The sequence below is a fragment of the Puma concolor genome, chromosome D4, assembly GCF_028749965.1.
Source record: "Puma concolor isolate L17-30 chromosome D4, mPumCon1.1.hap2, whole genome shotgun sequence".
Lineage (NCBI taxonomy): Eukaryota > Metazoa > Chordata > Mammalia > Carnivora > Felidae > Puma > Puma concolor.
The window spans coordinates 59,089,794-59,104,446 of NC_141679.1; the positions used below are offsets into that span (position 1 = coordinate 59,089,794).

General features: G+C 52.8%; 1 protein-coding gene and 1 long non-coding RNA gene across 6 annotated transcripts in view; one reads left to right on the plus strand and one right to left on the minus strand.

Moving 5' to 3' along the window:
• The window catches only part of PAX5 (paired box 5), a 195,031-nt gene that overhangs the window by 9,250 nt on the left and 171,128 nt on the right, over positions 1-14,653 (minus strand). For all 5 annotated transcript variants that reach the window (XM_086683520.1, XM_086683516.1, XM_086683518.1 and 2 more), the window contains one exon: positions 4,469-4,555. In XM_086683520.1, the coding sequence (XP_086539646.1) occupies positions 4,469-4,555 (87 nt within the window). The remainder of the gene's footprint in view (positions 1-4,468; positions 4,556-14,653) is intronic.
• LOC147574913 (uncharacterized) lies at positions 1,249-9,644 on the plus strand. The gene is made up of 2 exons (XR_015242841.1): positions 1,249-2,586; positions 9,213-9,644. It is a non-coding gene; the product is annotated as an uncharacterized LOC147574913 (long non-coding RNA).

The following is a 14,653-nucleotide window of genomic DNA, read 5'->3' on the forward strand; positions in this document are numbered from 1 at the left end:
AGCACCTAGGCCTGGAGGTGGCTAGTCAGGCTCTATCACTCTTGGCTGAGTGACCTTGAACAAGTGGCTTCACTCCCTTGTGCCTCATTTTTGTCATCTGTAAAAGGGGGTCACAATGGAGCTATATGAGGGTACCATGAGAAAAGGCTGTGAGAGTGCCTTGGAAATAGGCACTTTTCTAAGCCCTTTATAGCCATTAACTCTTTCCATTTCCAAAACCATTCCATCAGGGAGGAACTAGTATTGTCCCCGTGTAGTAGATGAGGGAACTGAGGCGCAGAGAGAATAAGCAGCTTCCCCAAGATCACACAGCTAGTCTGTAATCACGAGGGCAAGCTGGGGCGGGGAGGCACTCTAGCATGTGCCACAGTGGCCCTCCAAACCCAGTCCCAACTAGCAGATACACTACTTCCTCCCTTTGCCTCCCTGGGAGGCGATATGGCTCAGGCAGCAATGACAACAGAGGAGGAGCAGGCAGTGCCTTGCTATGCTGTTCCAGAGGCAAAGACGCCAATCCCAGCCTACGTATTCCCAGAGATGCGTTTTCTGATGCCTCCTCTGTGACCTTCCTAGTTGGAGCCCTGACTCAGAGACACCTGTCAGCTGGCCTCCTCTGCTCTCTCTTCTGGGATGGGGACAGCATTAAGACAGTCACCCACAGAGCATCTGCAGTGCTAGCCCTGCCTGCTGCCTGAGCCCAAGCGAGAGGAACGTGTGTGTGTGCCTATGGTGGGGGCATCCCTGCACGCCTGGGCATGGCACGGGAGCAGGAAAACCACAGGAGCTGTCCTCACAAATGGGCCTCGAGGGACAGGAAATGGAAGTAAGGCTTCTTGGACGATCCTGGCTCAGCCCTCTGAGCTCCCCACTGGCCACCTCTCACCCTCGGCTCTGACTCACTCCCTTCTCGAAGCCTAATCTCTTGGCCAGCCTGTCCTGCAAAATCAAAACTGCTTGCATTTACCATAAGAAATAAAAACAGCACCTTACAAAGCACTCTGTCTTTCTGGTGCCCATTAGACCTCCTTCTAGAATAAACTTGTCCTTTTCTTCTGTCATTTTTCCTAATTCTCATTATCATCAATTTACTTCTTGGCACAATCATTCCAGGCTCCTGCTCACCCTCTCATCCCCTTAGAGTGGCCACAGGCACACCCCATTCTAATCCTAATTGACCACCGCTTTCTTCCCCACGGCCTGCCTCTGTGCCTTCCCAGCCTGATCACCGTGCCCTGGCTGGGCCTTGTGTGGACAACCTACAGGCAGTTCCTGCAGAGGAGGCTCAGTGGGGAGGGAAGTTCACCTGAGCAGTCAGTGTGCAGCTTCATTAGGCAGCACTGTCCCTCCACTTTGGTGGTGTTTCTGTGAAGGGGGCTTCAACCAGGCTGGCCAAGGTTGGACAGTGTGGGCAAGGGTGTGAGTGCGTGTGCGTGTGTGTGTGTGTATGTGTGTAGGGTCTCACCTGTTTCCACAGCTCCCATGGATCTAGCAGGAGCACCATGGAACCGCGGAACAAGTTTCCACACCCCTGGTGCCCTCCCCAGAAATAGTCTAGCTCCCTGGTGCAGTGGGATTCTTTCAGCTTAAAGCCCTGAAGACGCTCTGGGTAAAGGGAAATCTGGGAGATGTGAGTGGGCCTGGAGCTTATTTGCAAGACTATGGTAGAGGGAACCTGGCATCTCACCCATCTTCAGGAAAGTGGGATCCCTGCTCATTCAGGGCTGTGGGCCTCAAGAGAGCAGCATATCAGCTCCTTGCTTGAATGAAGCTGCCACTGGCAATCACCCTCACTTTACACCTGAGGCAGCTGAGGCCCAGACTGGTTGATGACCTGACTGTGATTCCCCAGGTCATAGAGCTGGATGGTGCAGGGGCCACCTCTCACGTCTGTAACTGCCCAACATTGTTTAAGCTTTTCCTGTATCTGCAGGGTCTCCTGTGGTATGAGGCCTGCCTCTTCGAGCTAGAAGTCAGAACTCGTTCTCCCAGTCGTGTGCTGCTAGGGCACAGGTATATCACCTAGGCTCTGCCGTTTAGACTCCCTGGCAAATGGTTTTGACTGGAAAGGGAGCAGCCCGAGGAGGCGAGTGGGCTGAGGGACTCGATCTGCTCGGATCGCCCAGCAGCCTGGCTAGTGCAGCAGCATAGAGCACAGGGCCAACTGGCAGCACCAGGAGGCTAGAGCGGCCCTGGGAGTGTGGCTGCGTGTTGTTCCTGGCTGTGTGTCCCGACCCGTGTCTCTTTGGTCCTCCTGGAGATTCTGGAAGCTCACGATATCCCTCAACAAATTGGTTTTCTGCTTAAACTAGCCAGAGTGGATTCTGTTGTTTGCAACTGAAATTCTGACAGGTGAATACAATAACATGGCTTTCAAAAATTGACCAGAGCTATTCTCATCACATACATAGTCTGTATTTAGGACCCGCAAAGCTTCCTATGGAGGGATGAGGCTGAAGTACCATTGGGACGTAACTGGTCAGGGGATGAGAGCGCCACATCACACACTGGTTACGAAAATAGGCTCTGGGCTCCGCGTAACCTGAGTCTGAGACCTCATTCTGCAACCTGCATGCTGTGTGACCTCAGGTAAGCTAATTAACCTTTCTGAGTCTCACTGCCTTCATATGTATGTGATGAGATAGTAGTATGTGCTCCCTTGGGCTGCTGAAATGATAAAATAATGAAACCCACATGAAGAGTTTTTGCCTGCTGTCCACACAATTATCAGGTACTCATTTAGATGGACAGGATTTTGTTTCTTCTTCCTTCTCTCCATACTGGTTCTGGTCCCTCTCAAGGCACTAAGCACCTCCCAGCACAGACAGACTTGCCTGAGGCTCCCTCACCTCCAGCCTGGAAGCGACCTGACACAGAGTCTACATCCTTTCCATACCAGAAACACAGCCCGTGCCTGGTAACTGGGGATGTGAACTGGATTTCACTTGAGCTTGAGCAGCTAAGGCCTCAGATGCGGTCTAGTCCCACCCTCCCCTTGCCATCCTCTTGGGCTCCAGACCCATCCCTCTGCCCCTACCCCTGCTAGAATCCTGGTTCAGGGAGACCATGGTTAGCCCTTGCCTCCTGAGACTGACAGCTGGGCCTGAGGCTGAGACCCAGGTCTCTCAGGGGGTTTGTTTAAGGAAAAGCATTAGGTAAGTGGAGACATGGCTCCATACTTAGAATTAATTTTTACCAAAACCAAAAAAGAAGTCTGAGACATAGTCCACAGATGAGCCCCTCTGGGAGGCCATAAAAAAGACCCTGGTCTTCTATGAGTGACATCGCCAGACATAGGGATCTGGAGTACTAACCGGCACTGTTCTTTATTGTACCCACAAGTTTTGCATAATATGCCAAAATGCTTTGGGCAGCCTGAGGCCCAAGTACATGAGAGGGTGGTCTATGTGTCTATGTCACGTGTCTGTCCTAATCGCCTAATCACGATCGTGACTTCAAGGCCTCCTTCAAAGACCCATGACCTGGCAATTTGAGTCTGAAGGTACCAGGTTCTTGCTTTCTTGATGAAGTCTGTTTTCCAGTCCTAAAATAATTTAGGATCCAGGAATTAATAGGTTCTGACTTAAGCAGGCCTTAGTAAGCTGGACGGACAGACCTGGATGGTCTCTGAGGCTCTTCCTGACCTGTGTAGAATTCCTCAGCTGACTGCTGGGGCAGGATTAGTGTTGTCACTTGCAGGCTCATTGGCTAGCGCTGCCCCCACGTGGTGAGTGACATCTGTCAGCCCTGGGCCCTGGTTTCATGCTCCAGAAACTTGAGCTCCCATTATCACTCGCCAGCTGGTTTCATGTAAGTTAATTTCAACAAAACAAAAGGCTCTCCTTGGCCTTTTGAGGGCTGAGTTACCCCTGCTTGATCTTTGGAGTGGCCAGATATCCTTGATGATGTACACAGATCAGGCTGGCCCCAGCAATGGATAATCTGGGCTCCAACTGAGCTCAGAATGGCATGACTTGGAGGGCCTTCAGCCACAGGGCAATCAGTTTCCAAATGGAGCTGGCTCTGCTGATGTCCATGGCAGACATCACTAATCAATCACTAAGCCTCAGAGTCCTTATCAAGATGGGTAGCCACTACCAATCAATCCAAGTCGGCCTCCTCACTGCCACTTACTTAGAAATTTCTCACTGGAATATTCAATGATTCTTAAGAAATATGTTACTCTTGGGCAGGCAATTTTTTTCTACATTCCTCTCATTTCTTCAATGCCCTTTTTTTCTGTTTCCCTTCTCTGCCATTTTCCCTTATCCACCAAAACCTCTGGGGGAGGGATAAGGGTACATGGTGGGCTGCAGTGTGTTTACTGTCTGAAGCTCCCATCACAACCCCCAGACTACCCACCCCCAATCAGTGACCAAAACTCAGGCTGTCAAGGACCCTGGCCCAAAGAGGAGTCCTAATGGGGCAGCTGATGACCCAGAGGCCCCATAGGGCCTCTATCAGTACTCACCGAGCAGCCCCGGGTTGGGGAACCTCCAGGAGTCGTTGTATGAGGGATACTGAGGGTGGCTGTAGGGGCTCCCGGAAAACTCACTCCCTGTATGTGGTGGGTGGGGAGAGAAACAGGAACCAAATGTCAAATCAGGTTTGGAAAATGCCAATGGCATGTGCCTCTTACGTAAACGGCAGGTATTTTTTGTAACCAATAAAGGCAAGTCTGGTCCACATCCTGACTCAGTGGACAACTATCATTGGTATTGTATTTCCCCCTATAACATTTTTCTCAGCAGTGGGAGTACATACTGGCCTCTAACATGTGTACTGTGAAACTACTATGAGCCAGGTGTTCCCTGGGGTTCTTGGACCATTTTACAGGTGAAAGGGTCTCTCACAAAATGACTTTGACCCAAGTTCAAAGCTCCAGGCTGCCTGGTTCTCAGCCCTGACTGAGGCACTCCAGTGCCCCAGTGTGGATTCGATTTCACTTCCCATGTGTTTCCCGAGTGGCTCTGAACTGAGAAGCCAAAGGTGACCTCAACTGTAGTCTGGCCCTCTGTGTGGTAAACCTAGACGTGGCTGCTCCTTGGGCCTTGGTCTAATGGGGAGGATGAGACACAAACTCAGACCCAAAGCCAGGAGAAGGTAGATGGCACTTGACGGAGATGAAGGGACAAGCCAGACGGCTGGGGAGCACAGAAGGGGGAGTGGGTGGGGGCCTTGCAGGCACTGGAAGGGTGTGCTCAGGCAGGAACTACAAGCTGGGCGGGGGGGGGGGCAGGGGGGTGGGCAGCGCTGGGGAAAAGGGCATAGCAGGCCTGGAGGACAGCTCACTCTTACCCAGCTGCTCATGGGGCAGGGGTTCTTGCATCCAGCCCTTCCCTGTGCTCTTTCTTCAGCCCCACAAGAGCCTGTTTACCACCAGCCAGTCATAGGAAAGGAGTTCAAAATCCTTGCCCTCAAACCTTGCTGTCCTGGCTCTGTAGCAGGAGGGCCCTGCACGTCTTGTCCCTGTGGCTGGGACTCCAGAGGGCCTGGTTTGGGCCTGATGCATAGCAGAGACCTCAATGCCTGGCCCAGGCTGTTGGTAGCTGGCCGTTGACTGGCTTTTTAAGCCACTGGTTACAGAGTTGTGCACCCCTCCCTGGCAGTGGTGATGGGAGTTATACAGCCCCGTGAGACCACCCTGGGCCCAAACATGCTTCCATGGAGTCTTCTCAAGGACGCCAAAGGGCCAAAAGGCAGGGGCCTCCAGAAGGACCAACCAGAAGTCAGGACCTGGAGCACTGCTCTTTCCCCAGCAGCCAGGCCCAGATGTAGGGTCCCTGGGGGCTCCACCAGGTTGGGCAGGAACAATAAAGGAGGCCTGAGGGGCCAGCCGCTCCCACCCCTTGGGCCCAGCTAGCCTCCTCCCCATTTCTACAGGCAACCACAGGCAGAGCGTGCGACAGACACACACACACACACACACACACACACACACATGCATGTGCTCCTCCTCAGGCCTCTCTGGGGGCCACTCCCAGCCTGACAGGCTGAGCCTTCCAATTCTCTGTTTTTTATGCCTCAGTGGTCAGCGTGTCAGGTTCCGGCGTAGGGAGGGAGAGCATGGTGACAGTGCTGGGCCGCAGCAGCCCAGCCTCCGCCTATCCATCAGTGCCTCCTCCTCCTCCTAGGGGGCAGGGTGGGGGATCAGAGAGACCGAGCAGCCTGGAGAAGGGGGACAGCCACCCTCCCCTCAGGGCTCCGGGCTGCCCCATCAGAGGCACTTCCTGACAGCGTTGCGCCTGGGCCCAGGGCATCTGCTGGCAAAGGCTGTCTCTGCTTCTCCATCCAGCAGCATCATGCCTGCCGGCCAGCTCAGCTCCAAGGCCACCTCTTCCGGGAAGCCTCCTGGATCTCCAGCCCCCGGGAGTGCAGGTCTTGGGTTCATTCGGCCAGAGTTTACTGTGTCTGTGTTATCTGCCCTGCACCCCCCACCACCTCCACCCTGTCCCCAAATTGGCTCTCTGATACCTCTTTCTCTGGGAAGCTGCCTCTTCAGATGCACTCAGTTTCCCACAGCACTTACATGGGAGTTTCCTGTGATGCGGAAGTGTCTGCCCTGCAGGTCTGGGTGTGGTTCCTCTCTACACCTGTGTGCTGCCTCCCCCCCGTACCCCGCCCCCTGCGTGATGCCCCAGCCACCGAAGACAGTCCGTGTTCCATGAATCACTGCTAACTCGCCTGCCTCTACCTGTAACACAACAGTCTTGCACATATGTCTGCACGACTCTCTCCCTCACTGCCTTCTAGGCTTTTTCAATTTTATCTCCAGACCACTGAATTTATTTTTTTTTAATGTTTTTTTAATGTTTGTTTATTTTTGAGAGAGAGAGAGAGAGAGAGAGAGAGAGAGACAGAGCACGAGCAGGGGAGGAGCAGAGAGAGAGGGAGACACAGAATCTGAAACAGGCTCCAGGCTCTGAGCTGTCAGCACAGAGGCCGACCTGGGGCTCGAACTCACAAACAGTGAGATCATGACCTGAGCCGAAGCCGGATGCTCAACCGACTGAGCCACCCAGGTGCACCCAGACCGCTGAATTTAAAATGGTAACTCCTCCCACCTGATCCCTCTTTCCTGCTTTATTTTTTTTCCCCCATAGAACTGATCACAATCCAACATATCTTGTTTTTTGTGCTTATCTTTTTAATTCTGCCTCCTCCAGTACGAGGTAAGCTCCATGGGGGCAGGAGTTTTGTCTGTCAAATTCATGTCTCCATCCCAATGTCTAGTACAGGGCCTGGCATCTAGCAGGCATTGGAAACTATTTGTTTTGTTTTTTTTAATGTTTATTTATTTTTGAGAGAAATAGAGAGAGTGCAAGCAGGGGAGGGGCAGAAAGAGAGGGAGACACAGAATCTGAAGCAGGCTCCAGGCTCTGAGCTGTCAGCACGGAGGCCGATGCTGGGCTTGAACCCACGAACTGTGAGAGCACAACCTGAGCTGAAGTCAGACACTCAACTGACTGAGCCACCCAGGCGCCCCTAAAATTTTTTTTAATGTTTATTTATATTATTTCTGAGAGAGAGATAGACAGAACGTGAGTGGGGGAGGGACAGACAGAGAGGGAGACACAGAATCCGAAGCAGGCTCCAGGCTCTGAGCTGTCAGCACAGAGCCCAACGCGGGGCTCGAACCCACAAACCGTGAGATCATGACCTAAGCTGCAGTCAGACACTTAACCGACTGAGCCACCCAGGTGCCCCTGAGAACTATTTGTTGAATGGCTGAATAGGTACTCCCTGGTCAACTAGGGACACAGATGGTGGCTCCCATCTGTTATTAGTACTGACGGCCAGGATTCAGGCCAGTTTATCTGATCCACTGTCAGGTTCCACTCACCACACTATCCTGCTCCTCAGCAGAAGATGTGAACCCCGAGGGACCCCCTGCCGGTCTGTTGAGTAGGGGCACCGTGGGCGTCCTCGGCAAGCCCTGCTCTGTGAGATGCCCTGGGAGAGTGAGCATTCTGGGGGAGGGGAGCTTGACCATCTTGGGGCATGAGGCTGACCTGTGGGCGTGGTCAGCCTCCCCCACTCATGCTCTGTCTCTGGGATGCTCCGAGGTGCCACTCAGAAAGCTAGTGTAGGGAGCCCTCAGCCCATGAGATATGGGGAGGCCGGGTCCTCAACCACCCAGGAAGCTGCCCGTCTATAAACCTGACCTCGCCTGGCCCCAAAGACAGCTGGGAAGCAGCACACTGCCTAGGTTCAAGCCCGCGTGCTACCACTGAACCCTCAAGTCAGTTTGGCACAGAGGCTGGGAGCAAGGGCTCTAGAGCCAAACTGCCTGGGTTTAAATCCCGAGTCGGCCTCTTCTGAACTCTGTGATCTTCGGCAGAGTTAAGATCATGCAGCCGCTTCATGCCTCAGTGTCCTCCCCAGTAAAGTAGGGGCAACTAACAGATGCCCCTGATCTGGTCATTGTAAAGACTGAATGAGTGCTACACAGAGTGCCTGGTGCACAGTAAATGCTCAGCAATGATGACCATGATCTGAGACCGGCCGCCAGAGCCTCCCTGGCATCCAAAATCTCATTTAACCCTCCTGACGATCCTGTGAAGCTCACAGGTGGGTGCAAATGTCTGCATTTTACATGTGAGGAGACGGAGCCTCAGGAAGGCGGGGGGCGGGGGGCGGGCTCCCAAACGGGCGTCCTGCCTTCCAGCCCAGGACCCTCTGCCTACGTGACCTGCCCTCCCATTTTGGCCTCTGTCTCTCTTGTTTTCGAGGCCCTTGTCAGCTGAGTTTCATTTTCACTTCTCAGGAGCCATGGTGCAGAGAAGGAGGCCTTGTCCGTAGGGCTCACTGAGTCCCACCTGCTGCTGGCTTCTCCGGGTCTGGAGGCTCCAACCTCCTGCTTCATCTCCCTGCTTAAATTCACCACCGACACGACACCCCGGGAGCATTCACCTTCTTTCCTTTCAAACTTCACAACAGCAGCTTAGAAGAGGGAATCTTGCCCAACCAGGAGAAGGTCTGGGGAAAGCAAGGCGGGTACTTTCTGGCATGCAGCGGGGAGCATGTGAGCCAGGATAGATAGGATGTTGATATGCAGAGGGGAGGCAGGGCATCCCAGGCACAAGCAGAGGTCTGGGGTGGGTCTGGTCAGAGTGTGAACCTCTGCACGGCCAGGTCATCGTGAGGCCCCGGCGGAGGCAAGTCGCAGAGCAGAGCTGGTGGGGCAACAACGCTGTGCTTTTCTCCCATTAGAGCCGGTACCCGGGGAAGACCAGGCAGTGCCAGAATCTGGAGGACAGCGGGAGAAGGGGAGCCTGCGGTCAGGGAGACCAGCCAGGTGACGGCAGCCACAGTCCAAGCAAGCGGGAACAACCACATGGCTACAATAACCATAGGTACAAAATGATGCTCCTTGGGGCGGAAAACGGAAGTCCCCAGTTCTGGCTCATCCTTAGGACCCTCAGCTACCCTCCGGCTAGCTGGCCACAGACACAGATCACACAATAAGCACCTGCTCGGATGGTAGCTATCCTTGCAGTGAGCGTAGCTATCATGTATAAACATGTTGAATCACTACGTTGTGCACCTGAAACAAATGTAACGTTGTGTGTCAGCTACATTCAAACACAAAAATGAATTGAAAAAAATAATAAAAACCTTCTCTTATGACTGCACAGCACAAAGGACAGCATGGGCCCCTTGTCTCATTCCACTAACTTACCCATGCTTTTGGCACTTCTCAAAAATACCACCCCCTTCAACTGGGAAAGCTTTACTTTTTATGCATTAATAGAAAAGTCCCTATGAGGCGGAATGGGTGCCAGCTTATCTCATGTCCAGGTGGCCGTCACTCAGTGGCCAGTGACACCTCCATCTGGAAGACACGCGGCACATAGGCCCTCCTCAGAGACAGCTCCTGGCCTGTCTGGAGGTGGTCACAGATAAGCCCCCAGGAACTCTCACCAACCAAACACATCATCATCTTCTCCATCTCGGACCTCCTGGGAGGGAGCAGTCCCAAGGGGAAACCAGGATGGAGTGAGAGCAGAGTTGGAGTCAGCACTGCAGGTTGGGTCCCTGATGCTTTGTGGGAGCAGAAAGTAGGCAGGGGTGAGGGAAGGCGGGCCCACAGGTGGGTGTGGACATTCCTGTGGGAGGGCCGGGCTCTGCACTCAGCCCTTCCCTTACTGGCTGCGTGGCCTCGAGTAAGTGATCGAACCTCTCTGGGCAGAGTCTCCTCATCTTGAATATGGGCCTAAGAAAAGCACCTGTATCATAGGAATGGTGAGAGGGAAACAAGATAATGTTACTGGGAGAACAGAACTTCCCTCTACCCATACCTGGGAGTCTGAGGAAGCTGGGGAGAGAGGGAGGAAGAAGAGTCTCTTCTAAAAACCGAGAAGGCCCTAAAAACCGAAAGGAATTTTACAACATTCACTGAGCTCTTGAATATGCAAAAGAAAGCCCATACTAGTTTAGGAGTGGAGTTTAGAGACCCAAGTGCTGTGCATGAGAAAGGACCTGTATCATGGGAGGTTCTACTATTGAGAGGGATAAAGGGAAAAGAGGATGTGTATATCCCATCACGTGTATGTGGAGGGTAGGAGGGTGAAGAACATTTAAGTGGGGGTCTAGATTCCCATTTTAAATCATCCGTATTGGGGGCTGGAACCCTTCCCCTCCCGCAGCCACTATCTCAAATACATTTAAGCCCGCCGCATATCCCAGTGCCTTTCACGACTAGGTTGGTGATTTCTCCGTACGTGGAAATCAAAGGAGGTGGCTGAGTCCTGTGGTTTGGTGGCCAGAGGGGTTGACACGAAGGACGTGGTCCAAAAGCAACATAGATCACAGAGCCCAAGAATTCTGTGACGTGAGGAGGCCTGAGCCATCGTGTGCAACAGTGAGCCGCCCCTGGAAATGTGGCAGAAGTCTAGGGGAGGACAGGTCCTTTCCACGAGGCAGGGAATAAGGGTTCGAGTCAAGCTTACTTGGTCTCCAGGTGCCAGAGACACCAGCTGGCTGTTGTTGGCATTCTGCGCTGGGTAAGGCAGTGGTGGGGCCCGAGGGGGCAACTGCCTGGGCAAATGCAGGGAGGTGGGACCAGGCAGATGGGACATGGTGGGACTCTGGGGCACCTGAAGCAGATTCCCCCCTTCTCGGCACTGTCAGCAGGACCAACGACAGAGGGCTGGCCCCTTTCAGGCTCCCACCCAGGGCCACACCCAAAGGTATGCTCCACCTTCATCTCTGCCCAGAGCTGTCTACCCTGGAGAAGACGACAAAAAAATGGCCTTTAGAGTCAGACAGACCCACGGTCCAGGCCAGACTCTGCCACCCACAGGCTGGGTGGCCTTGGGCACATGAATTTCTCTCCTGCGCTTCAGCTTTCTCATCTGTAAAATGGAGGGAAGGAAAATCTCTATTTCTGAAGCTCGTGGAGATCGGCTGACTTAATGGTGACAGATCTTTGCACACCCTCCTGTGGGGAGGATCCAGTGCCTCCTCATCACTGATGGTAGAGAAAACAAATTCGGTCGTCCCTGCTCCCACCCCAAACCCTCTGACCACAGCCCCGACTGCTGAAAGAGGCCCCTGACACACATCAAAAGTCCTTCCAAAGCAGAATAAAGGTGAGGAATATATGTTCTTCCCTCAAAGACTCAGAAAGGAAGCAGAGGCTTGAGACATTTAGGATAAATGGTGGGCATCCGCCCAAACAATGCTGTCTTCCAAGTACAGAAGAACTAGTGATAAAAATCAATGAGGTAACTAGTAGCGAACATGTGTTTTCCCGGAGAGTCCAGAGCCAGGAACATTGTCAGCATCAGAGATGTTTTGTTTCTCCTTCGCTAAAAAGCTCAGAGACGGCAAGAAAGTCGAAGTTTCCTAAAATTCTCAGAAGTGACAGGTAACCGGCTCAGTGTAGCTCTTAATTAACCCAAAACGACACCTGCCAGATGATGGGGATTTGCAGAGCTCGCCGGGGGCCGACCCCATCTGCAGATGGTGGGCTCCCACCTCTGCTCGAGACCTTGGCTGGCTGTAATTAACATACGGAAAGTCTTTCAAAGTGACTTCGCGGCCAAGTTCTATTTCTGAAGGATTGAAACTGGGCTTTGAGAGAAAATCTTTGCAGAGGAGGAGGAGGAAGGAAAGACTTGAAAAGGACCGTGAGATTTCTCCAGCTCCTCCCCATGGTTTTGCAGCACCGCATGATGTGCCGGGGCTTGAGGGTCACTGGGTACTCGGTGCGTTGCTGTCTATAGTCAGAGAGATGATAACTGCAGCATCCCACACAGGCACAAACTCTCAAATATATATATATATATATATATATATATATATATATATATATATATATATACTCTATAATTGTATATACATTGTATTACTATCCTAGGTATTACATGTGTAACATACATGTGTATACACATAACCTATATATATATACACATATATACATGAATATAGACATGTACATACATACACATGTGTATACATGGATGTGCATGTTGTGCACACACACTGAAGTCTGGGGCTCTGTCAAAGCCTCCCTGAGTGATTTTGACCAAGCCCCTTCTCACCAAGCCTCAGTTTTCTCACCTGTAAAGAAAGCGTGTGCCGCAGAGATTTAAATAACTGACCCCAAAGGGTGTTCAGCACTAACACTTTCCCCTTTCCTACTCTCACTGCACCCACCCCCAGATGGGCCCCCTTGAAGGCCAAGGCTTCTCAACCTCCCTCTCCAGAGCAAGACCTTCGTGGACTCCCAACAGGGAAAGGAAAACCCGAGCCAACTCAGTAAAGGTCAGCCCTGTCAGCCCAGACAGCCTGGTACACAGAGCATCGATCCATTCCTGGGAAAAACCTCTTCTCCCACCAGCTCAAGCCAGCCACGAAGGCCTTCAGAAAAACAGAGAAGAGAAAAACCGAGAGAGAGGGCAAGTGTGAGAGAGTGAATGCTGAATGTGTCTCACTTCTGTTTCTCAAGAGAGCCGTGGGCTTTGCAATCAGACAGAGACTGGGCTGGAGACCAGGGCCGAGCCCTGGCTCTCTGCCACTGACTGGCCTTGAGGCAGCTGAGTGACCATTCTGAACCTCAGCTTGGTCCTCTGTTGTGCCGTTAGCTCGACTCCTGCTGTCTACCGCAAGAACCTGAATGCAAGGGCCCTTCGGGGAACTCAAGGGAAACAACCCCACTGTCGCATTACAGCACCTCCACCGTGGGCTACAGGGTGCACAGCAGACCCCACCAGCTGGCCGTCGTCAGAGGCAGGAACTGGGGCCTTCTGGCCACGTGGGGCCAGTCAAAATATACTGATGGTCAGCCCAGTGTTTGAAAGGGGCAAGTGTGTCATCAGTCACAAGCAATTTACAACCATTGTCTTGTCCCCCAAGGCTGACTTCCCATCTTCCTGTAACCTGTCTGGGCCCCTGTAGACATTTCAATTTGAGACACTTGGCTATGCTATGGCACGTTTGGAGCAGTTCTGGGTCAATTTTAATCTGCTCACCCGCTGTGGTATTATTCCAGAATTCCGTCTCCATGCCCTCATCTAAGCAAACAACGGGCAAGACAATGTGCAGTGTGCAAACTGCTCTTGCAGCCTCTCTAGGGCACAACACCTGATTTGTGTGCGTGGGGGGGGGGGGAGGCAAGGGAGTTCCCAGTCTCTGGGGCGCCTCACCCGGGAGTGCCCACAGGCAGCACAGTTGTGATGACAAAGCCGCAAGAAGATGACCAGAAGCTCCATGGTGCCATTCAAGACCCTGTAGGTTCTGGTCCCAGTGAGCTTCTGAGCCACACCTCCCATTCCCCGCTTGCCCCAAAGACCAATTGCCAGTCCCCTGATGCTCCACGGGGCCCATCGCCATCCACTCATGCTGTGCCTTTCATCTGAAATACCACCTTCCTCTTCCTCTTCGTGTCTAATCTCCCAACTTGTCAAGACCCAGCTCAAATACTGCTTTCTCCAGGAAGCCTTTCTGGAGTGATCGTGCCAGCTGAGAGCATTCCCCCACTTTCCTCTGAATCCTCAGCCCCATGGTCCAGAGCACTTCCTGCCCAGACTTAGGGTAGTTGTGACCCTGTCTCCATTTGTCTGTTGGTGAGTCCAGCTCCTCCTCGAGGGCGTGAACCAAGACGATCACCAAGTGATCACCAAGTGATCACCAGGACTAGCAGATCCTGGCAACCTTCCCTGCCCCCAGCACAGGGCCCCACCCACAGCATAAATGCACCGCTCCTTCCTTAGGCCAGCTCCTGTGGGTGTCAGACCTAACCGGGTCATGGAACCATACTAGAAAAGCAGTAGTAAAACTCTGGTTCTTGATCTTTGGTAGAAGCATGAGACAGACAGAGGAAGGCAGCAAAACACACAAGGAAAGGGAAGTGGGCTACGTTTGTTGCAGGGGCCAGGGTGCTGGTCCCATGGGGGAAAGGAGCCCCGGATGGGTGCTCTCCTGAGGGGCTGGGCTCCCACCAGGCCTGGCCAGGCCTCTCTGACACACAACAATGGCACCGAGTTTGGCTCCCTGCAGGAGGGTCTAAGAGAAGTGTGGTTCTTGCTATCATTTTGCTTTGGTGTTTTTAAAAGGCAAGAGCAAAACCCACTGGTAGTTAAGAGCTCAGAAAAGAGCAAGAGCAAACTGCATTCCTTGGGGCTGCAACTGGGCTGGATAACTAGGAAGG